The sequence below is a fragment of the Numida meleagris genome, chromosome 17, assembly GCF_002078875.1.
Source record: "Numida meleagris isolate 19003 breed g44 Domestic line chromosome 17, NumMel1.0, whole genome shotgun sequence".
Taxonomy (NCBI): Eukaryota; Metazoa; Chordata; class Aves; order Galliformes; family Numididae; genus Numida; species Numida meleagris.
The window spans coordinates 5,056,850-5,081,552 of NC_034425.1; the positions used below are offsets into that span (position 1 = coordinate 5,056,850).

At 47.0% G+C, this 24,703-nt stretch overlaps 1 protein-coding gene across 3 annotated transcripts in view; it reads left to right on the plus strand.

Moving 5' to 3' along the window:
- The window catches only part of RPTOR (regulatory associated protein of MTOR complex 1), a 120,910-nt gene continuing 105,454 nt past the window's right edge, over window positions 9,248–24,703 (plus strand). For all 3 annotated transcript variants that reach the window (XM_021414621.1, XM_021414622.1, XM_021414623.1), the window contains exons 1-3: window positions 9,248–9,805; window positions 18,829–18,931; window positions 21,545–21,627. In XM_021414621.1, the coding sequence (XP_021270296.1) occupies window positions 9,644–9,805; window positions 18,829–18,931; window positions 21,545–21,627 (348 nt within the window). In that variant the 5' untranslated portion in view covers window positions 9,248–9,643. The remainder of the gene's footprint in view (window positions 9,806–18,828; window positions 18,932–21,544; window positions 21,628–24,703) is intronic.

Below are 24,703 nucleotides of genomic sequence, written 5' to 3' on the forward strand. Positions count from 1 at the left end.
GGGGGGCTGGGCAGGGAAAGACACGGGGCAGGCCTCTCTGTGCTGGTCAGTGTCTTTCCCTTGGAAAAAAAAGGATGCTGTGGAAAAGGCTGAAAAGACTGCAGGTCCAATTCTTCTGCCACAGGCGGCAATGCAAGCTGAAAGCAATGTTACTGCAGGCAGTAGGGTTCCACCGGTGTAAAACGGGTCTGGGAGGCAGCCGAATCGGAGCCCACTTCTGTTAACATCTGCGTGGTATTGACAAAGCTGTTCATGTCACTGAACCAATTTAACTAGGGAGCTTTTGTCATCCACAGTACATTATGCTGAGAGGAGCCCAAGGTGACAGGTGCAGTAAAATAAACACTCTGATACTATGGTGATGGAGACCGTATAAATACCTGGATGGGAAAAAACAACAGAGCTGCGCTCCAGCAGATACACACAATAACCCCCGTGTCTCCTCGTGTGAAGGAAAGAACGAGAAAATACGATCGAGAATTCAGCTTTTCCAGAACCACTGAATCATGCAGTAGGATCCGTTATTGCTTTTGCAGATTTAGGAGCTGGATAGATATAATGGAATAATGGAGCCCCTATTATTTTTAACTCTTCTCTCGCCTCTCCCCAAGCGTTCTCTGTGGCTGATTTATCGCTCCGTAGATGGAAAGAGCTGAGCGCAGCGATCCAGGCCCCTCGGAGGTGGCGTGGTGCTGAGCAGGAGCCAGCGGGCACATTTGTGTCTGTGATTCGGAGGATTTCGGGCAGCCCGGGGTGCTCCCCCCGGGGTCAGCAGTCCCCTTGGGCCAGCATCCAGTGCAGAGCTGTAGCTCGGAGGTGTTCAGCCCCAGCCCCCCCTTTGTGTAGGACCAGCAGAGCTGCAGATGCATAAAGGGCATTTTGGAAGTGGATCTCTGTGATCCCAGGGGCCGGACGTGGAGCGAGGAGTGGGAGCTCTCTCTCCTGTCTGTGGAAGCGGCTGCACACAAACCATCCTCCTGGGGGGGGAATGCTGATTCCGCAGCTAAGTCTCCTCCGTGCAATATGATCCATTATGGGATGGAGACGGCTCTGCGATGGGAAACGGTAATGGGCAAAGCGAGAAGCGCAGCTCCTGGCGTTGGTGCCTCTGGGGGACGGCGGAGCCGACGTCCCTGGGGCTCATCCCTGCAGCCCCGCTCCCCAGGACGTGGCACGAGGATGGGTGCTGGGTGCACAGCGAGGACAGCGCCCAGGTCTGCACGGTGCCACATGCGGGGTGAGCACGGCCAGGGCCGGGAGGTGAGCGCACACCGCCCCGCCAAAGGCTGCAGAGCGGTGCATATGCAGAATATGTATTTTTAATGCTTTCAAAAATTTACGGATCTCATTAGGGCTGCCTGAGCGGGGTGTGCAGTTGGTGCAAATGCACCGCCTGTAAGATGGAGTATTCCCTCCTGTAACAGACCAACACTTTGGACTGGAGTTCTGAAATCTGCTGCATTTTGCTGCAGTCTTTCTTTGCAGATCTCTCCCTCTCCGTTTCTCTCTGTCTCTCTCACACACATTCGGTCTCTCCTCCTTTTTCCTTCCCTCTCTTTCATTGTTCCCATCTCAGAAGTCAGTTTCCTCCTGAAATGCCTGACATTTACATCCAGTGAGAACGAGGAGTGTGCTCTTTGTGCCGGTACATCAGCGATGCTATAGGGGCACAGGTCCTTTCACTACAAATAATTAATTTAACCATATATTGCATAACATCCTAAAAAGCTTTCTAGGGCAATCTCGTGCTTGCTGGATGCACAGCTCCTATCAATATTACATTACATTTGGGTACAACCGTTATGAAGTTTCATTAAAAATTTAATTTGTGGTTTAAAACTGCAGCGTTCCCTACAAAGTGTGGCAGAGAAACCATTCTGGCTGCTCGAGGTCTGCTCCTGCATCAGCCAGGACTGCAGGAGAGCTGCAGCAGGGGCCGGGGCTCGGGGTGGTGCTCCCTGTGCTGGCGCACACCAAGAATCGCTTTACCGTCAGCAGAGCTGCCCTACAGCGGGAACTGAGAGCCGGGAGGGGGAACGGGGCCCGCCGTCATGTTTTGTTAATGAGGTTTTGTTGCGACTCTTCGGCAGAAGGTTTGAATGGAGGGCAGGTCTGAAGCATCCCACATCCGCCTCTCCGTTTCGGAATTGATTTGTACAGTAACTTCTGTCCCTCTCTGCACACACCAGAAGGAACGATGGCTTTTCCTCCGAGACCGTCCCTCGGCCCATTCCTGTCTGGGATTTCCTGTGGCAGGAGGCAGCTGGTTGATGGATGGCTGTGCGTGGAGCTCCCTGCCCCATGGGTCTGCCCTGTGCCTGCACAGAGCCGGGCACAAACCGTGGCTGCATTTATTCTAACAAACAGCACCAGTCGTTTTTTTCCCCGTCCGACAAAGGGGGATACATTTGTAACAGGCGTGGGGCGTTTCAGCAGCCTGCACGGTCCTGGTGTGTGCTCGAGGTCTCTGCACAAGATCGCTTCCCTCTGCTGCAGAGAGGATAATAATGGGGAGTGGGTTCCTAAATCCCTTAAGCTTCTTTGATAGCTTCAATATTTATCCGTAATCCTGCTGGTGCGCCGTACAGAAACAGCCGGGGCCTGGTCCCACCTTGCAGCGTTCCCTTTCCCCAGGAGGAAGGCAGGGTGGGACGGGAGGGAAACATCAAAAGCCACAGACACCGTTGTGCCCCAGTTTCTTCCTGCGATTACTTATTATTTTGCACAGTCTCTTGCTCTCCTTCTCCCACGCTCTGTGCTCTGTTATGGTAATGTCTGTGGAGGCTGGGCATGCCTCCGTGCCTGAAGGGAGGGCGGACAGATGGCAGGACGGCTCCGAGGGGGTTCCAAGCTCATATGGGGTGGGGGACGGCTGGTGGGTGTCTGCAGGTCTGTGCACACAGGTGTCCTGTGAGCCCTGAGCAGCGAGATCTGCCTGCACGTGGGGTGGAGCTGGCAGAGAGCTCTGCTGGTGCTGGAGGGGCAGCCGCTGCTTGTGCCACAGCCAGTCTGCAATGGTGTTGGGGATAGCTTGGAACACCTGGATTAAAATACAACAAGGCTTTAAAGCCAGGATAGGTAAAAATGCCATAATGCAGTAGGGAGTCATTGAATTTGCCTGCTGTGGGGAACGGCCCTTCCTTGAAGTGTAGCTTTTAGTAGGGGAGAGGAGCTCTTTTGACATGGAAGATGTCAAAGGAGGAGCTCTTTTGACATGGAAGACAATGGCAAGGATGCCATTAGGGCTGGGTATGTTATTGATTCCTCTTCCAAGATATGAGGCTTAAGAAGCTGCAGGTAGTGGGTGTAACTGGAATGACCCAGGAGCTGCTTCCAGGCGGTAAGCGGAGCCCGGCTGCGAGCAGAGCTGGCGCTTCCCGGGCTGATGCTGCAGCAAGAGGCAGGAGCCCAGCGAGGCCACAGCCAGCGCCAGGATGGGCAGTGGGGACAGGAGATCTGCAGGAGGTGAAGGACTGCAGACCTCTGGGCTCCTCAACGCCCGGGGGGTGGGAGTTTTTGTTGGTGTTTCTCACAGCGCTTTGCGCTTTGCTTCGAGAATTGGGTGCCATCCAAACTTGAGAACATCAGCCCTGCCCTGCTTTGGCTCAAGTGCAGTAACAACGCTGCCAGTATGTGGTCTGTGGGTCCGATTGGCTTTTGCTGTTTTTTTTTGGAGGGCTTTTCTCCATGGCACATGCAAAATAAGTGACACTGCAAACCTAGACTACACTGGCTGCACTGCACTGCTTCCAAGGACAGAAGCTCTTGGCATGGTCCTGGGAAGCGGAGTGAGCTTCTCATGCTTGCCACATCCTGACTGCTCAATCAGCAGTTTAATGGGAAGTCATTAGTGTACTATAAATTCATACATTAGATTTATGTAGTGCTTATTTTACCACGTAGAGACGCCTTTGCTATCCAGCTGTATGGACGTTCCCCTGTGTAAATGAGATGTTCGTGTATATATTCATCCTGCTTCCATTAATGATAATAAGTCTAGTCACATTATTTCTTAGAAACCTGCTGGAATTTCAGCAGTAACACAGCAGCCATCAAACCCACCAAAACCTGGAAAATCAATGCTGATCGTCATGTCACTGTGTACTGGGAGTTTGAGTTTGAAATATCCTAGGCATAAGGAAAGGGTTTCAAATGGTTTATTTCAAGGGAATGGTAAAAAAGGAACTATGGAATCCTGCTACTTCCATGGATAATTACATTTCTCAGGCATAGGAAGAGATTTTTGTCTTTTTGCTAAGTAAAAGGACATTAGTGAGTAATACAGCATGGGTCAGCCTGGGCTGCATGTTCCGTTCAGGGTTTGTTTTGGTTGGATCCAGGTCTCTTGGCTGTTGCCTCCTCTTTGCTCATCCTAAAACCAAACCTTTGCAGTTCTGACTGAAGCAATCTCTGCATCGTTGTGCCGGGCATTTCCCAAGGCTGCTCCTATTCCCAAGCTCGAGAAGAAGACAGTACAAGAACTTCCCAGCAACATCCTGTGAAATGCTGAATTACTCTAATTAAGCAGTTCTGTTCCAGTTAAAGGGAATGTCGAGTCAGGTCTGCGCTCCGTGGGTAGGTGCACTTGCAGAATGGTGTATCAGCAAATGGATGTTTGGTCAGAGTGCTTTTGACAGGCTCTGAAGGAGCCAGCAGAACTCACGGCTTCTATTTCTGGTGCATTGGGGTTGCTCTGTCTCTGAGTCAGAGCTGATAGGATCTATAGCAGCTACAGAGTGGTTAAGGAAACATTTCTACTCTTAAGAATGAGAAAACCAGTGACTGTCTGCTGAGGTTACATTTCTCATGTGTTTTTAAACACACATAGCCCGATAACCCAGCAAATTACCCACCCTGCAAAGAGACAAGGAGAGATAATGATAACAAATGAGCTCACATTTATGTAACGCCTTTCATGGAGATGGATAGTGAAGTGCTTTGAGAACTCTATTAACGCATTCTACAAACTATCTAATCTATTGTATCCCCACACGTATTGAGCACAGCTTCACTCAGGCTTTATGAGAAAAACATCTCCATTAAGCAACCAATTTTTGTCGGTCTGCGGAGTGGTCATTTAAGCCTCCGCAGTGGGAGCAGGAATGTGGAAATCTCTACATTTGGCATTGACCCGAAGCCACCTTTGGGGTGAAATGCAGCTGTTGCTTCACAATCCAAATTACTTCCACCTTCTTTGCTACCTCTTTTCCGAGAATGTCAAATGCACACATTAACTAAACCCTACTGCTGCTGATTCATCAAGGAACGCCCTTTTGTAGTTCAGTGGTGGCAAAGAGAAAAGACGGAACCCGCAGTTCTTCTGCTTCTTGTCACTGCGTCACCTCTTCTCTCTCTCTGCTTTTCTCAGTGAAATATTTCCTCTGATGACAAGCCATTGCTTCCACTGAAAGGGCAAGGGGAGAATTTTGACCTAGTATTTATTCTGCCCTTTTCAACGGGAGAAGAGAAGAGAAGAGAAGAGAAGAGAAGAGAAGAGAAGAGAAGAGAAGAGAAGAGAAGAGAAGAGAAGAGAAGAGAAGAGAAGAGAAGAGANAGAGAAGAGAAGAGAAGAGAAGAGAAGAGAAGAGAAGAGAAGAGAAGAGAAGAGAAGAGAAGAGAAGAGAAGAGAAGAGAAGAGAAGAGAAGAGAACCCCATCATGCTCCCGGTTGGGCCCTCCCAACTAAGACAACTCTATGCAGAGCTGTGCTGCACCTGGCAGGCTTAGAACCTGCACAGCGTGTGTTTCCCTACCCATGTGCAAGTGTACCTATGGAGAAGTAAGTGAGGAAGAGGATGCTGCGCTGGGAACACACCTTCCCATTCTCTTTCTTGCAGAAGAAGGTCAGTGGGATTCTTTTACAAGATGGAGAGTCAATCTCATGAATCATTTCTTGATGTATATCGGACTTGGCACAGAACCACTCCTTTCCCACCTCCTCCCGGTCCCATGATCCCCGGGCTCCACTTCCCGCTCCCACCCTCCGGTCTCCGACTCACATTTACTGCAGGGAGATGTGCGGGGAAGTCTGTGCGCTGCACAAGCATAAATAATAGAAATGATATCAGGCTTAGTTAAAAATAGATATTCTTCCTAATAAATATTTTACCTACTCTCTTTAGGATATAAAGCTTCCCCGACTGAAGTGTTAAAACAAACCCTGTTGTTAGCCCTAAATGCAGAAGGCAGCCCTGGCAGAGGCTGTACAGGCAGTGTCTGGCTGAGAGCCCGCGCGTGGGGAAGGCGTGTTCGCATGCATGAGCACACAGACATGCAATTGCTATGGAAGCCTTCAAAAGAGCAGCCCTTTGACTGAGGATGTGGACTTTGGACCTGATTTTGACTCATTTGGTGACCGGTGAACGCGACTAATGAAAAATAAAGATGAAATCTCTTGATGCTTATGAATAACTTTCTTCTTTCCATACTTTTCTTCCTTCCCACCAAAGAGAGGAATTAGAAGCAGCTGGCTGAATGGGGCTGAACAATGGGCACTGACAGGGACCGAGATAGGAGAATTTTTCATTAAAAAGAGTGGCAGGTAGAAGAATTTTTCAAAGTGTATTTCTAGAAGATAATCCTTCTGCATTTTGGTCTTTAGGACATCAGTGAACGTGGCTTGCTTGACATGGAGTGTCTATTCCCTAGATTCCCTAAGAACAAGGGCTTTACAGTGCTGCCCTAATCAAAAACAGATTTGTTAAACCTGGGTTCAGCTTTGTAAAAGATAAAAGCAGGGCTGAAACACAGTGATTTGAGATGTGATGAGAGCCCAGAATGAAGCCCTGCAAGTGGGGTTCTGCCTGCAAGCATGAGGGTGTGTTTTAGAGGGCTGCAAACCTGGCAAAGCAATTGATGAGACTCTAAAAGAGAGAGGAACAACAGGGTGAGGAGTTCAGGCATCAGGTCAGAAAAGAAAGGCTGAGAGGATGGGGATTGTTTTGTCTAGGGAAGGTGTAACAGAGAAAAGAACTTAAAAACATCTTTCATATATGTAAGAGAGGGTGAAAGAGGATAAACTGTTCTCTCTGCCTGCTGAGGTAGGAATGGAGCACCTGCTTTAATTTTAAGATGGAAATTAGCTGTCAAGAGTGTGCTGCCTGGAGAAGGCAAGCAGTCTGTCATTAGAAGTCTTAAGAGCCGGTGATACTGTAGAAATATGAACTAAACATTAAAAATAAATAAATCAGAACATTAAGAAAGCTCACACGTAGTCCAACAGAAGCAAGTACATAGCCTAGATAGTGCACTGTAGTGGCACGGGGTTTGCCATGGCCTATCGAAATGGAGTAAAATTTAGCCTGAATAAGAGGCTGAATTTTCTCCACAATGAGAGAATCCTGATACTGAACTGTGGTGTAAGATAAAGAGAAGTTCAGGGAAAGGCTTCACTTCTAACAACTATTTTTATGGAGATATAAATGGAAGATTATTTATGTCTCCCTTTGGTCCTTGCCCTATGGCGAATGAAATAAGGCGAGTGGCTCTGATTAAAGCATATAGCTGCAAATGAGCAAAGAGAGCCCATGACCACTGTCCTGAAGATTTGCACTATCAGAGAGCAGATGCCATGGGGCCAACTGCTTGGCAGTGCTATTTTTGAATAAATCAACTCATCCCAATTTCCATCAAACCTGAAAAATTAGGAGTTTAAATGGAGACTGATTTCCCTGCTGACCTGCAGCATGTGTCCTTTAGAAAAGGATGTTTGTGAGGCTTATTCAGCGATCTAGTAAAGCACAGATATAATTTTTTCATTTGATGTTTATGAGCTCTGGTCAGTTTGCAAATTCCCTGTCACTAAAACTAAATGTTACGCCCTTTTCATCATGCGTTTAAAAAAATAATATGTATTTAGCATGGAGATCATCGTCCCACTAGGTTTTGGGCACTGTTGGCAGAGCAGTGTCCCCTTGGAAGGGGTCGGGGTGCTGGGGCCTGGGGCAGGAGCTCACATGTGGGCTGGGGTGGGGGCTCCCAGCCCTGAGTGGTAATGGGGAGTGCGGCATTGGCGTGCCGTGGGCAAGCTGTGTATTGTGGCTGCAGACACTTGTGGTGTTTCACCATCTGTGTAACAACAGCAGCCTCAGAAGGCTCACAGGGAGCCTGCCAGATCCCTGTTTTCCAGCAGGGTACATCTCTTGTGCTCCTCAGCTCTTCTGCAGCGTTCCAGTGATGAACCCAAATGCCGGGGGTAGTAGAAACTCCATCCTGAATCCCTGCACAATGCCTGGAGGAACGTTTATTGTGCGAACCGTGAGATATGCAGGGTATACAGATGTTCCCTTGGGAGCAGAGCAGTGTTTTGGAGGAGCCCCTGAAATAAAGGGGTGGAGTATGAAACACAGGGGTAGGGAGCAGGGGACACACAGCTTTTCCAGCACGGGCCTGGGGATCAGGGAAGACACCTGTATTGGGTCTTAACCAGCCACTGCTTTCAAGCTTTGCTGATGTGAACAGAGGGACATCTGCGCTCGCCGCCCTCTGCCAGCTGTGCCCTTCAGAGGTATTTGCACTCCTGGGCCGCCCAGCAGCACAGTCCGGCGGGACAGGCGCTGGCACACGCTCCTAATGCCGTCGGCAGCCAGGATTAGCGGCAGCACGGCTGCGTGGCCCATCTGCGCTGCGTACGGCTGCTGAGATCGCTGCTCCCGTTTGAAGCTCCGCCATCGGTGTTCAGAATTCATTGGAAGTGAGCAGGGCTGCAGCTACATTGCCCATGCAGCGGCCGTTCCTTCTGACAGCAATCCTGGGGTCCCATGGGGCAGCAGTGTGGGGCACCACAAAGCGCTGAACCACACGAGTTGTTCACATGCTGCCTGCCCCAGCTGAGGCCCCGCACCGCCTCGTCCGGCCTGCAGAATGGATTTCACACATCAAGTGTCTGTGAATATAAACACGCTGAAAACGCTAATGGAGGTTAATATAAGTCAAATTACACATGTTTTCGACACCTCAAGATACTTTTTACACCTTTCAGACATTATCGATGTGAACGCGGTTGGTTATTGCTAAGAGCAGATGCGCTGAGGAACCGCGTTAGGAGCAATGTTTGATGTTAATGAACCTTTATTTGAGGAAGATGGATGCTGAAACAACGCGTGGAGGTGAACACCGACAGACACCCCGGCCGCCCGCCGACCCCCCGCGGGCAGGGCAGGGCTCGGGCCTACGCCGAGGGGCCGCCTCAGCCGTCACCATGGCAACCACGGTCGGGCCGGCGCGGCGCCGCTTGTCCCACGCGGCGCTCCGTAGCGCGGTGCATTGTGGGCCGGGGAAGATGGCCGCCTCCTGGCCGCGCTGCTGAGAAGAGTCGCGTTGCCGGCGCCGCGGGTCGCTTCTGCCCTTCGCTCCCCGCCGCCCGCTCCCGCCCCGCCGCTCACCGATCCGCTCGCGGCCCGTCGGAGCGCGAGGGAGCGCGGAGCCGCCATGGGCCGGACGCGGCTCTCTCCGCAGCGAGCGCGGGGCCCGCGGGGCTAAAGGCGCGAGGGGAGGCCCGGGCCCCGCCGGCAGCTCGGCGCTCCGCGGGGCCACCCTCTGCCTTTGGCCGTCCTCGGCCCTTCCGCCGCCCTCCGCCCGCCGTGACCCCGCCGCGAGCCGGGCCGGGGGCTGCCGCTCCCTCAGTGCCCGGAGCACCCGCCCCGATGGAGTCCGAGCTGCTGCAGTCGCCCCTCCTGGGGCTGGGGGAGGAGGATGAGTCGGACCTGACGGACTGGAACCTGCCCCTGGCCTTCATGAAGAAGAGGCACTGCGAGAAGATCGAGGGCTCCAAGTCCTTGGCGCAGAGCTGGAGGATGAAGGACCGGGTAATGCCCGAGGGCGGGACGGGGTGGGCAGGGAGGGAGGAGTGCTGCCTGTCCCCGAGCGGGGCTGCGGGCTTTTCTTCTGACGGGGTTACTCGGTCTGTGTGCCTGCCGTGTGGTGCCGGGCCTGCGGAGAGGTAGGAGACACACAGAGAGCTTTGTTGGATTCCGTCCAACTCGGGGGATGCGATGACAAATACGTATCTGGGTTCAGAGCAGCACGCTCTCTGAGTATCTCCCTCGTTTGAGCTCTGTAAGTGGAATTTGATGCTCTTCAGTGAAGGCAATAAAATTAATGAGGTCTCTGTGGATCAGCAGGTAACGCAGCACGAGGCGCAATGAATGCAGTCGTTACACTTGTTTAGTGGTGAAGGTGCAGGAAGCGTTGTGGTTTTGAAGTTTGCCACCAGCGTGTTATGTGCAATATAAAATTAAGGTATTCTCTGTGTGCGTGTGAGAGACAGGAAACAGCTTATGTGATTCTGGAGACAGAAAGTAGTTATTAGATGAAGCACTCTCTGTGTTATAAAACAGTGGTTCTCTTGCGTTTGAGTGTATATTGTATGTGACGCTGATAAAACCAAGGGCATCTGACAGTTCCTCTTCAGGGTGTCTCGAATCCTGAGCAGCATCTGTGTCCCAACCTAGCTTAAGTTAAAAACAAGCAAATAAACAAAACATCAGAGAAACATAAAGGATAATCAGCTGCACTCCTTCCATTCATGGCATGTGCTTTGGGTTAGAGGATTCCTGGGGTCTCACAGTTGTGTTGTCCGCGTGTGATCAAATTTCTGTCATGTTTCCGATTCCTTTAGTAATACTCTGACCTTAGCATGGGATCTGCTGGTGAAACTCCTTCCTGTAATTTCTTTCCAGAGGCATTATGACCAGGAATGAGGACCCTGTACATTAATTTCTTAGAGGGGCGTTCAGGTAAACAGTTCTTCAAAGTGCTGGGGAAGCACGGGCAAAGCCAGAATCATCTGCGTGGTCCCATACTGAAAATTTGCTTTGGCAGGTCATTAATGGACTGGATTAATTTTTGTTTAGAATCTAATTTAATTGAGACACAGAACACAGTTTTGTAGGTATGCCTCCTTTAAAGGGTTTTAGCATGGAAGCAGTTTGCTCTACTAGACTGTGGAGGTGGGATGAGCTCGCTTGTCTATTTTAGCGATCCTCCTGCCTTCCTGTGGAACTTCCTGTGGAACTTCCTGTTTGCTTATTCGAAGATGTGCAGAGCTGTCTTTTTCTAAATTGGGAATGACATTGGCTTGCTAATCAATAGCTTGCTGCTTGAGTAAAGAGTAATGAGTAGTAGCAATCAGCTGTATTTGTTGAAGTGCATTTCGTATGGCTGTTACAGACGAAGGGAATCATCTCAGTGAAGAGGAGGGCAGTGCTTACAGCACTCTGTGTGCCTGTGGGGTTGCAGTTTCTTTTGCTTAGAGTACTCTGCGATGCGGGTGGTGCGTGTCTCACAAAATAGTGCTCACCGTGAAAGAGCTCAGCAAAGTCAGACCAGAGTGCATTCGTCCTTACAGAGACTGAGTCTAATTTTTGTGAAGTAAGAAAGTAGAAGCAAATCAGAATGTTTCTGATTATTCCTTCTGTTTTCGCTGTGAGCTTGAATCCGCTTTTCTTGATATCAGAATCAGTAGTTTTGGTCATACGTCACGGTGGATTTGGACAGCTTTATTGGGCATCGTTTGGACAAGTTTGCCATTATGTACAATTACTTCTTGCTGAAGAACACTTCTATTTTTTCCTTTCCTCTTGAATTCACATAACTGTTGGGTGATGCTCTCTGGCTTTATAAAGAATTCCTCTCATTGTGTCATAGCTGACTTCAGAAAGCTGCTTCTCCCTCTTTTCTTTCTGTAGAGAATTACAGCTCAGTGATGAGAAGTCAGCGTTGTAGCCATGCATGTTTTGGCCAGCATTGGAAGCCTCTGATGCTTGTCTACAGCTGCTCATCAAATTAAAACCAGCATGTAACTATTTCCCTCCTGTCTCCATCTGATTGCCACTTTGTTGCACTCCCTTGGTTTGTCCCTTCCTTTTCTGGTCCTTGCCACCTACTAGATGACTGATTCACCTCCAATGTGCTTTTCTCTCTTCCACGTGCTTCTGAAGGCCTTGGAGAGGGCTGGAGGGGATGTACATCTTATCACTAGATGTGATTTGAGAGTGTGGAAAACATTCAGTTATTCTGAATTTGATCAATGCACTTGTCAGAGCACAGAATGAGCCTATGTTTAAAGTAGGAAGGTTGCTTAACCGAAGCAATCCCATATTTGCTAGAGTTGCAGGTAGATCTGTGGCATTTTTTCCCCATGAATCATGGAGAAACCAAAGGCAGAGACTGGTTCTGTCCTTATTCATCATCTTGTGTTATGTGATGGAGTGATCCGAACTTACTACGGCTATAGGAAATGATTCCACTAAGATTTGGGAATGGAATTACTTTTTCTTTTTTTTTCCATCTTCTTCCATTTCTCTAAAAACCCCAGAGTTTGTAGGAACTCGAAGGTTCTTTAGAAGGCAGGAATCTAATAAAGGAGAGGAATCAAATAAGAAAGGTAATCAGTAGTAAATCTAGATAAAATAACGGAACATTCTCTCACCCCCCTTTCATCCTTTAGGACTGCGCTGAAGACATTTAATCTTCCATCTCCTGCTTCCCTGGACTACATATGCCATCAAAGTGACACTGCTTTGATCTATTATTTATTTAAGGAATATTTTTAACACAAGAGGGTTAGAATTATGCTTTGTATATTGAATTAAATCTCACAGCCTTGGTAGCAGTCAAGTCATGAAACTTGATTTAAATAAAAAGGTTTCAAATAGACCGGGTTTTACTGACAAGTTGCTACTAAATTCTGGATATTTAAATTAAGCTATGCTGTACTTCTATTGATTTCTAAAATAAGCGGAGAGCGAGAAAGCTGGTTGTAATAGTTTCACTTTAGCGTTTTGTTCCTGCTGCCTCATAACTTGCTGAGTGAGAATTTAATCCTGTTTTTATGAGAAGAGGAATACACAATTAGGTTTCTATGGAAATGCAGATGAAGGCAGTGCTGCATACAAATGCTCTTAATTCAGACAAGGAGCGTGTACCTGCCCGCGTGGCAGATGTTTCGTGTGGCAAAGGAAACCAGTGAAGAGTGGCAGCACTGGAAGCTCGTGCCTGTTCTTTTGGCTTGAAATCCCTGCTTTGGGTTGCACCGGGAGGCACTTGGCCACTGAGGCTGCTGCAGCAGTGGGCAGGGTCTTGTTAGCCTGGGAGCTCACGTGTGGGCTGCAGCCTCCCCTTCAGCTTGGCTTCTTGCGTCTTAAGCGTTTGTCTTGTGGTTTCTTACATGTTTTCACACACTGTCAACTGTGTTTGTGCTGAAGGAACTCCTAACCCAGTAAGTTAGCCCAGGATCTAAACCAAATGCAGTGTCAATGTAGTTCCTGTTCTTCTCCTGCGCGAGGGTGGACTCCTGGTGTGGCTGGCTTGGAGCACTTTGCTTGGGTGCTATGGGCAGCCCTGGGAGCAGTGGTGGCAGTGTCTCCCTCCTCGGGCTGTGGCTGAAAACCGCTTTAGGTCAGTGGTAATAGAAGTGGTTGTTGCTGTTCTGCGAGGGGTGCAAACTGAGCGGTAGTGTGGGGCACCGCTGGTGGACGGAGGTCTTTCAAAATAAAGACCAAAACAAAGCAACTCAACTTCTCCCCACTCAACCCTCCCTGCTGCAAATAATGAGCATTGCCGTCCCACTTATAGATCCGCATCTCCTCTTACCTAGAATAGAGGTCATTCTGGGTTAAGATGGTTTGTATTGATTGAACAGAGCTGGGAAGCTTGTGCTGTATCTACCGCTGCCTACAAATGTTCTTATCTCTAAGCAGAGAGAGCAGATTTCAACAGCTCTGAAGACTGTGGCTGGTCATATTTTGAAAGAAAAAGCTCTTGCCGTTACACAACAGTAACAAACACTGAAATCTTTAGCACAGTCAATCTCCTATCCCATTGATTTTGCTGGTAGGGAGATGTATCTATAAGGGGAAGGTCATAATTCACTCCTATCAATTACAGTTGTGTTCCTGGTAAGCTTAGATTAAAATCTGAAGATGCTCTGCTACATCCAAGCATCACACTGAAATGTTTTTTTCTTCTGTAATTTAAGACATGAGGTTTTGAGATAAAGCTTTGTGGCAGTGAATTGAACTTGTGGGAATTTCAGAGACTACAGAATAAAAAAATACTTATTTATTCACCTGGATTTAATCATTCTCCTTTTTCCCTAGTTTTCCAAGACCAGGGGACTGTGTGTGGAATTTTCTCCTGTCTGTTAGGAATTGGGAAGTGAGTCTTTTTTTTTTTTTTTCCTCTAAGCATTGGCTGAAGTCCATCTTTAAAGACTGGAATAGGCAATGCATATATAAAGCACCGCAAAGCCATGCATTTGCTATTTCTACTTCGTCTAGCTAGGTGGAGAAGAAAATAATTATTGCAAATCTAAAATTTTAATGGCTTAATACACAGAAATGTCCAGGAGTCTCGTTCCCTTAAATAGCTCCTGGAGAGTGCTTCGTTGTAATTATATTTGCAGTATGAGTAATAAGCGATAGAAATGCAGTGTAATGTGTTGGAAACGAGCTGACAACGTTATCGCTTGCAAAGATAATTTTAGAGTGGGGAGAGACTTCACCATTAACGTGAGATGACAGAAAATTACCTTTTTGCTCCATTCAAGAAAAACGCAATGAGAGGATGAGTATTCTGTGCGCTGAACTTAATTTTTTTCTTGGGTGCGGTCATGGCCAATCGCCACCACTTTCATAAGCACTTTGCTAATGCTTGGCTGGTTCTCCGGTTCCTTCTCTCTGCTTTTATGTAGCTGCAGAAATTCAAGGGCAGCTCACTTCTTTGGGGCCTCGTGGCTCATGAAGATTTTCTGGAGAGGTTTTAGGGTATTCTCATTTTTCCTCCAACGCGTTGTTTTAATTGGCTGCTGCTGTGCTGGGCTACCCTTGAATGTTTCTGAAGGTAACAGCACAGTAAGGCCACTGATAACAGAGAGATGATTGATTGTTTCTTGTAGCTTTGAGGCACATTTCCAAGTAATCTTAACACGCTAGGCCCTTCTGGGAAGGCAGCCTTACCTGGCCCTGGTGGGTTTTGGGCAGAGGTCCTCCCAGTGCAGCTGTTCTGCTGCACCTGTGCCTCCTGGAAGCTGGGTGCCTCCTCAGCCTCTCCATGCTTTCTTTCACTGCTTAACGAAGGGGAATGGGTGCATAAGACTGCTCTGCTTCCTTGCATGTCTGTTGCCCTTGCTTAATGACTCTGAGGTTGCTTTGCATCATTTCTCACCCCTTCTAGAGAAGGAAGAATTTGAGATTCTTCAGCCAAAACATATCCAGTAATCTTTTCCCAATCATCCTGGACAGCTGGGCTCATTAGAAAGTTGCCATGTGCTGATAGTTCTCAGGTGTTCTGCCTTCCTGCCCTGCTCTGGCAGTGACTCAGCCCGCCTCATATTAACACTGAGAGCAGTTCTGTTGTGCACAGTATCACCCATCTCCGAGGGCACCTTCAGGGGCTGAGGCCGCTGGATCAGGGTTTGCCAATTGCTGCTGTTCCCCATCAGGGTGAAGTGCTCACTGCTCTCAGCACAGGTGACTGGAGCGTGTGCGCATACCTTGGGTATCGACTGGCAGCAGCAATTAACCTGCAGATGTAAGGAGTGCTTAGGACATGCATGGGACGGGCGTGTTGGACACGGCAGCGCTCCCAAGGGAATTCTGTACCACGAGCGCAGGATGCGGAGCCCGGAGAAGGAAAACAAATGTGAAGGAGAAGTCGATGGAGGAATCCTGCCTGCACCGTCACAGCAGGGCTGACCTTTGTGCTGCAGATGGCTGAGGGCTGCCAGCTGAGGTGCTGAATTGTTAATGCGTGCTTTTCTGCATTCTGCTCTGTTTATCCTGGAGGAGAAGCACGCTGACGTTTCTTTGTAACAATGCATTTCTTGTAAACTTTATGTAAAGCTTCCTTGGAGTGGAAAGCTCTTGTTTAGCGTGTGTTACATTGTAAACGTTTCAAATGAGCCCAAGAAGTTGACAAGGAATGGTTCTTCAATATTTTGGCACTGGGCCTCCCAAGGGGAAGATAACATTTGAAAAAGAGAGAAGTAATAAGGATTCCTGGTTCACCCCCGGGTGTGGGGCACCAGGTCCCAGCCCTGCATGGAGCTGCTGCTGGGGGGGCCCTGTGTTGTGGCTTACCTGCAAGTATGTAAGATTTGAATTGGATGCGGGTGTGAGTAGTATCCAGATTTTCATTCTGTTTTGATCTTGAGCCTTTGCTGAGGAAGCATATTTGATACTGCTTTCCCTAGAAGCATGCCAGATATTGTTGTTCTTCCTTTTTTAATTCAAACCAAATATCGCTGCTTTCTTTTTTGGTGATGGATTTATTCCTGAAACGTAGAAAACTTCCCCTGTGTTTTAATGACGGATGAGAACGTCCTGATAGTTCCTGTATTACAAAGCTTTAAATATGCTACAGAGTTTCTGGTAGTACTTTCTGAAACAGTTGAGAAATGTGAAAAGCGTTCAGTGCTGTGGGTTCAGCCTTTCTTTTGATTTGCGACGATTCAACATCACGGGTGTTGAATAGGAGTCGGAGAGGAGCATGGGCGAGCTGTAATTCTTGCTGAAGATGTGCTCTTTATTAGCAGAACAAACAGTTGTGAAGTATAATACTTTATGGCTCCCGTGGGGAGGAAGGCAGAGGGGAAATAACCCCATTTGTCTTTGGGATCAGTTAGACTTAACTTTTCATTGCTGGCTCGCTGTCTGTTCTCAAGGAGAAATGCTTATTTAAAACACAGAACTTGGGAATATAAGATAAATGGTGTCTCATTCCGCATAAGTCACAGATCAGACATTACTAGTAAAATATTGAAAAACAAGTATTAGGCCGTAAACGGGAAGCAATAAATAAATGAGACAGCTGATTGCTTGGCAGGACGTGTTCTCCTGAGAGCGTGCTCTGCGTGCTGCCGCTGCGTTGCTCTGCGTCCCGCCGCTTTCTGTGCTGCCCTCTGGCTCTGGGACTTCTGCTGGGGATGGCAGTGCCCTGACACCTCCCAGCACCGCATTCCTTCTGAGGCTGCGTGGGTTTGCCATGGCCAGGGTGCACTGAGAGCGTCCTGCTGGGTGCTGGGGCTCCGCTGGTGCCGGCTGGGTGTCTCATGCTGCTGCTCGGCTGGTTGGTTTTTCCCTGGGTCGTGCTGCTGGGCGCTGACGTTCTCTACAAATGCGTGTGGTTGGTACACAACACCTCTGTGCTGCATGAAAGAGACTCACAGAATCAGCGTGTGCGAGTGGGGGTATCCAGAGAGAGCTCAGTGGAGCTCTCGGGCAGTTTGGCTCCTTTTAAAAGTTAGGCCAGTTCTATAACATCCACTTTGTGCGGAACAAGTTCTGTAAGTTTTAAAGCTTTGGGGCTGTTCTTCCTTTTCTTAGTGCTTGGTATCGTTTTGTTACCTTGAAAATAGCGCATCTGTTTCTTGCAAATAACCTGCGGTGCAGCAGCAGGGCTGGGGCAGGAGCCCCGTGCTGTTCTGTGCGGGTCTCAGCACGAACCCAGCCTGGGAATTGATCTGAAGCCTTTTTTTTCTATGCAAGCAACGTGAGAGATGTCAACACCAAGTTGCTGGCACAGTTGATTTTTGAAGGTAGCAGTTTGGTGTTCATAGACTTTGAGGAGAAAAGTGCTGAAGGTGAAAGAGCAGCAGGCGGGGGGGGGGGGGGGGGGCTGGGCAGGCCTCCTGGGGAAGGCTGGCTGCAGACTGGAGGGGTTCTGTGAAGCTCCCCCTCTTTGGCCACTGACTGCAGTGACTGACACAGTGCTGTGCGCTGCTCTCGCTTCTGTCAAGTGCTCCTCGTGCTGACTTTCTGCTCCAGAACCCCCGTCAGGCTGCAGGATTTCCTTCCCCGATGTGGATCCTTTCCCCCTTCTTGGCATGAATAGCGTCGTTCTGCTCCAGTTTCTGCTTTCTTTATGAATTATACATTTGTGTGGCTCTAGCTTTTTCTATGAGTGCGCGGTTTGGGTTTTTTTTCCTGCTGTTCTGAATGGTAATGAGCGCCCTGGGGAAGCGGGGCTGCAGGTGGCTGTGCTCCACCAGGTGCAGCGCTTTGCCCGTGCTCCTTTGGTGCTGGGACACAGCTTTAGGCACTGGGATGCAGGAGTTTAGAGAAGAGAACGAAGCAGTGAAACATTTACTAAAAAAAAAAAGAAGTAAAAAATATTACTTTTCAAGTAATGTTTTGAACCTACTCTAGTGCTTAGTAATTGGTTCAGTGCAGCTTTTTGCTCAGAGTTCGGGTATCAGTGGATACCTTATCTACCTATGTGTGCAGCAATCTCACTGACTGGGGAACACAGCTGCAAAGTGATCACGATGTGGTTCATCCCCTTTTGTTTTGCCCCATGTATCTAAAACAGCACCAAATCTGGATGAGTATGACGACTGGAGAGGAAGCGACTCAAACAGAGTCTGTCTGAATTGCATCTGTCGTTGTGTGTGATGGCTTCCTTGGTCGCTTGGGTGTTTTTCCTTTTATTGTTTTTGGTTTTAAAAAAAAGAAAGGACATAATATGTTCTAATATTGATCAGTGACCCTGAATGGCATACTCGCATGTTTTAATAATGTATTTCAGCTGAGCAGTGGCTGATTTGAAATAGCTAGATGATATCCATTTCCATGTATAAAAGATATAATGTATAAAAATAGTAATGTAAAATCTAAGTACTATTTTTGTAGAGTAAGTACTGTTCTATTAAAACAGTACTCTATTAAAAAATGAAAAATGTAATCAGCCTGGCCTTGTTTTAAAGTAGTCCGTGTTAAAGAGCATGTAACAAAGCATAGCTGAAACTCTTCAAAGTTTATAGCAGTGGTAAAATTTCAACACAAAAATGGGTAAGTTTCCACGCTAAGTGACTGTTCTATTGTCTTTCCAGATGAAGACTGTTAGCGTTGCCTTAGTTTTGTGCCTAAATGTTGGTGTGGACCCTCCTGATGTGGTGAAGACCACTCCGTGTGCCCGCCTGGAGTGCTGGATAGGTAGGTTGAGAGCTGCCAAGCTCCAGGGAACTTTTGGCCTTACAAATACTGAGGTGCAGCATGCACGGTCATTGCAAAGTTGTGTGTTTCCTGAGCTAAAGGAAGTCTGGTGTATGATTTGTACGTGTCCATCAGTAACTGCTGCCGTAGGTCATCTTTTCTGCTTTGTTCTAAAATGAGACGGCATGAAGGAAGAAGAAAAAGCTGCTAATGAGCTGCTTACCCTTTCTTTTAATTGCTGTGGATTTATAGGTGTCTAAGGAAATTTCTGAGCAGTTACATCCTCAGAGTACTCTGCTCTGCGAAGGTTTAAAGCAACCCTGTGTCACTCGATAGAGAAATGTCTTAAACATGCATGGATTTCACTGCATTCTGAGGTGACAGCTCAGAGGCTATTTGAATTGGGAGCATGAATTCACAAGAGCTGGGTCTATTCCCAAGAATGCCTTCCAGCAGTGCCAACACATGGGCAGCGTTGGACTGAATTCCTCATTCTTTGTTAGGGAGCAAAACGTTTCTTTGGTTTTCACATCATCTGGTTTTCAAGATGAGATAAGTCGGAAATAATATTAAAAAGGAAATACCTCATGAAAGAAAACTAAGAGATTTGGATTTCAAATAGGAATGGGAAACGTTCAGTCTTCAGCAAGTGGCACACAAAGCCCCGTAATCCTGCTGCTTGGGACTCCTAATAGGCTGCAGTAGCAAATTAATCATTGTATAAAATAAACTTCTTGAAAATACAAAACCAGAAACCGCACAACTTTCAGAACATCTCATTTCTAACTTGCTTTATGAATCTGCAGCATCTCATTTTGTTTTCCTTAACCAAAAAACGTTGATGACTTCATAGCAATTAAAAAGTCATGAGCGTGCACTAACAAATGCAGCTAGTCAGTGGAGAGAACAGCGCCTCATTTCTCACTTATACATGGGTAGAGAGCAAAGAGAATGAGCAGTATTGCAGAGTCATTAAAATAAAGTTATTAGTGATTATCATCAACAAAGAGAATTTTGGATGCAGTTTTTAAATTAAAATTTTAGTGCATATCTGCACAAGTATTCATTTCCATTTCTACTTCCTTCAGAAACCTGAAGCTGTGTAATCTGCAAAAATATCCCTATTTTTCCTTCTGTACACCCATCTTAAAAGCAAATGGTGTGTGTTGTGGAACCATAACGTCCCTGCTAGATGTAGAAGACAGCGTGGAAAGCATTTTGGGGCCATTGCTGTTACTTAAGGCTGAGCTGCAATCACCAGCCCGTGCACTCCGGTAACAAATGGCCGTCACCACGTCTGCCAGAAGCCAGCTGCAGCTCCTGCTGTGCTTCCAGATGTGCCCTTGGAACATCAGGAGTGTTGTGGTTCTCTGCAGAGCTCAACCATGGCTGGCGTTGTGCAGGGCTGGCGTGCTGGTGCTGCCAAAGGCTGGCGGAGCTCCGCGCTATGCTCGGCCTCGGCGCTGTCAGCCTCCTCCTGGAGTTGTGCACCTCCAGCACGGGCAATGCTTGTTGCTCTGGAGGCGCTCCCAAGTCCACCGAACCCTTGTTCAGCTCAAGGGTATCTGCTTGAAACTTGCCTTAAATATCAAGGGCACTGTCACGGTTCAGAGTGCCGGAGATTGCTGCGATGCACGTTTCTAAGATGTGTGTCAACGAGTGCTGAAACTGCAAGGTCTGCGGAGAGGATTGGAGAGCTTGTTCTGTTCTGCTGGTGCTTCTGGAGCAGCAGCTGCAGCTAGGCTGAAGGAAGTGGGCATCTTGAAGCCTGAGCAGAAAACTGACTGCTTGGGTTTGTTTTCTGTCTGTCTGGGAGAATGCAGGCACTGTATTAACCTGAAATCGTTCTGCAGAAGAAAACTGTGTTTTAAATAAAATCCTGGGTTTAGTGCATGTAAGAAATTCTGCTTTCATTGTACCTGATGGTGTTTTGCTTGTTACGGTGTGAGATAGAATATTCATAAAGATGATATTAGAAACTTCATTGATTCAGTTAATTGCTTTTTAAAATAATTTGTATTAAATTGCAAAATATTAGCTTCTGGATTTCTTGGAAACTTGCTAAGTGTCAATTATATGGCCATGATTTTTGAATGAAGCACATAAGCTGATATTTTACTTGCTAAGGATTGTAGTAATTACCTGGTGGTAAAATTAACTTCTTAAAATGGTTAAATATTTGATGTTTTTTTTCTTGATAAATGCAAAATCGTGCTTCATTTACTACCATTGCTTCCTGCTGCAGGGTCACACACCGTTTGTGATTTTTCTGTAAGCTGTTTCAATTTTGGTCATTATTTACTACAGAAACCTCTTGTCAGTATAAACAGAAACAAGCGTTGAGCCTCTCCTCTCTTTCAAAACAATTGTATCGATTACCTTTGTGAGACCTTCTTCCAAATTTGACAGGCTCTAGTGGTTTTTAATTTGTATTTGAGTGAAGAATTTGGGAATAATTTGGGTCTCCCAGGTTATAGATCTGAATTTTACAGAATCATAACGCGGAGCCGCTAAAGGCTTAAATGCACATAGAAGTGGAAATAATTTTGTCCTCTTGACAAGCCGAGTGATTCAGCCGTGGTCAGAAAGACTCATTTGCATTTTATTTCCTAGATCCTCTGTCGATGGGTCCTCAGAAAGCTCTGGAAACCATCGGTGCGAATTTACAGAAGCAGTATGAAAACTGGCAGCCGAGAGTAAGTATTCCTGGGGCTTCCCCTGTGGGCTGCAGGCGTGGTGCTCTTCCAGGACCCTTGTTCAGCTCCTGTTGAAAACCAAGCTCCGTGCATGTGCCGTGGCGTGGCGGTCTGGCAGCAGTGGCTGCTTCTGTCATCCATCCATGAGAATGAATTCTTGCAGGCTGTCAAACCGTCCAGTTCTCTAGCTGCTGGCTGTCTTGGCTAGCGCTTAATTCAGTCGCGTCTGGGATATTTGTTTTAAGTGCTACATTCTGCAGCTGAATTCTTAATTTGTATTCTCCCGTCTTTATTTTTGAGACGTTCTCTGATCTTTCGTTCTGAGTTTGTGGTTTCCTCTGTAATAAAAATGTTTGCCCTCAGCTACTTCAAAAACGTGTGTCCCAGTGCTCATCAGCGCTGTTCTGAACTTGGTGACTGGAAAAACTCGGTGTGATGCAGTCAGTAGCCGAGGAAGGCTTTGGTTTTGGTGCCTTCAAAGCTTTGTTAACGGCTAATTCAAACTATATAGAATTAGTATAGTGTGTATATAAGCTTTTCTATAATGTGGGTTTAAGTTTTTGATAACAAGTGCTTTGAATAGTGCTAACACAATGCAGAATTTAAACAAACGTGGCAATGCTGGCTGTTTGTTCCCTGTTTGTAACAAGTCACTCTCGCTTTTGGGGGCAGTGCGTTGCTCTGAGTGTTTCATCGTCCGTGGTTTTGTGTGGCTCACTAAATGAACTACACAGAGGTCTCCAGAAGGAAGTGTTATGTCTGCAGCATGCTTCAGATAGATCCAGGAATCAAGCTGTAGCATCGTGCTCACAATTAATATTCCCCAGTACGTTTGTGTCCTTATCTGTATGCTGTAGGCGGTTTGGATCAGAATATTCCTCTTCAAAGTACCTAGGCTATTGACTACTAAAGCATAAACTTATGATTACAAACAAATAAGGTGTAACCCAGACAGAAATAATAACTCCATTGAATGAGCTTGCCTGTCGATGTGCCTTTCCCTTGATGGTGCAGCACTAATTCTAAGATCTTCATTTTAAGGAGGTATGGATAAGGAGACACTGCTGGATCTCCTCTTCTTTTCTTTCTCCAAGTTTTCCGTTCCTTCATAAAGGATTATAAATTCCTTTATAACAATACTTGTGGATAAAAGACAAATGGCTTTGGGATTATCTTTGCAGCAGTAAGCAGTTTTTTCCTTTGCTACACACTGAGAATGTTCTTCACCAAACAGGGTTGCTGGGCTGTGTGTGGTTTTGAACGGATGCTGGATGGTTCTTCATTGGATGCATGGAGTCCCTCCTCTGCTTTTTAGCTCAAACTTGATGGAATAAGAACATATTCAGAGCAGTTTGAACATAAATACGGGTAGTACAGGCTCTTTACTCCATACCTGTGTTGGAGACTTCTCTGTCTCAGGGGTGCCCAACTAGAACTGGGTTTATCTTTCGTTAGCAGCTGAATGCGTTACCTGAAGGAGTCATCCTGTATCAAGCAGGGAAATGTTTACATGACTGAATCTTTGGGTAATTTTCTACAAAACCCTTCAAATGCGAATGTTCAGTGGGTACGCTTTTTTTTCGGAAGTGTTTTGTGTGTTTATGTAAGAAGGGTTTGTCTTGAAGCATACATGGTGTACGTTTAGGCAGGAGGATTTACTTTCGCATTTTTCCTTTTGGCGCGTTGGCAATTTTCTTTTTCTTTAACCTCTCTCCGCCAGCCCAAAGATTTGGCAGCGAATACAAACAGCATCTGAAACCAAATGGGAAGAGTAAAACATCTTGATGCAAAGGTGACAACAAAGCTCTCTCTGCTCTTTAGCACCACGGTCCGTGTTACTGAGGGAGGAGGGCCAGGCGCCTGGGAGCAGCGGGTACGCGCTGTGTGGGCTGACCTCACGCTGCCTCGTAGGGTTTGCACAAAACACGAGGCAATTACCGAGCTCGGATGTTCGTGTGCAAGGTGCCTGCTTCTTAAGAGTAAATCACAGCCCTTTGAAACATTGCAAAGCTAAACACGTACTGTTTTATTGCACTCTACAGGGCTCTTGAGTTTTCTGCAGTAATAAAGAGAAGTTGATGTGCCATCTGCAATAAAACAATAGGAACATTATTGAATTTCCTAGACCTTTCATATAAATACTAATACAGCTAGTTTTGTCTGTTTCTCAGTGTTTTGAAATGGCAGAAGAATTGATGGAAAGAAGACAATTCTGGGAAAACTAGGCGCTCTGAAAAAAAGACCCACCGTTAAAATCTTCCGAAATAGCCGGTGTTACTGGTTTGTTACCGTGGGTCCTTAAGCCAGGAAGTGCCTGTCATTGATATCTTACTGTGAATGCACAAATAGTGCTAACTGCTGGTAAATGGATCGTATCAGTCCTTCCAGTGCTGTTCCTATAATAGATGTTGTGTGAGAAGTCCTATAACATTGCTACCAGTGCAGCCCTTGTCTGCCTCTAACTGCAAGATGTTGTTCGAATAAATGCCCGTACTTGTTACATACAAATAGTTTAGGTGAAAAAGCCTTAAAAGGGACAAGGATGGAAAGTCTTTGTTTCTGGGAGCTCCCGGGCTCCACAGCTGATGCATATTTCCCTTTAGGTCTTATCGAGCCCCTTTCTAAATAATTTATCAGCTTGCCGTGCCTTGAAGTATTTCTGCTGATTAAATTTAAGACTTTGCTTTATTGTTGTGTAGCTACATAAATTTGTGTGCTGCAGGAGTAAAAAAACACTTCAGATGTTCCTTCATCTGCAAAATACTGCAGTTAAACAATGTTCAGTCATCTCACTGTGATTCTCAAATGAAAATTTGAACGGGGGAAGGAAGTAGCAGATGACAAAGGTGCGGACACACAGCGAAGAATTTATCTCTACAGAATTTTTCTGAACAAGATAGAGCTCTTGCAATTCAGTGCAAAGATAATTCAGGTGCCAGTGAACGAGTGGAAAGAAAAATAGACAGCTCTTCTCCAGTATTATTACCACGTGCCGGGGGTTTTGACTTCTGCTGGGCGCTGAAGGAGTTAAACGGGAGGGTAATCTGGAAAGCAGGCTCAATTACAGGGGATAAAG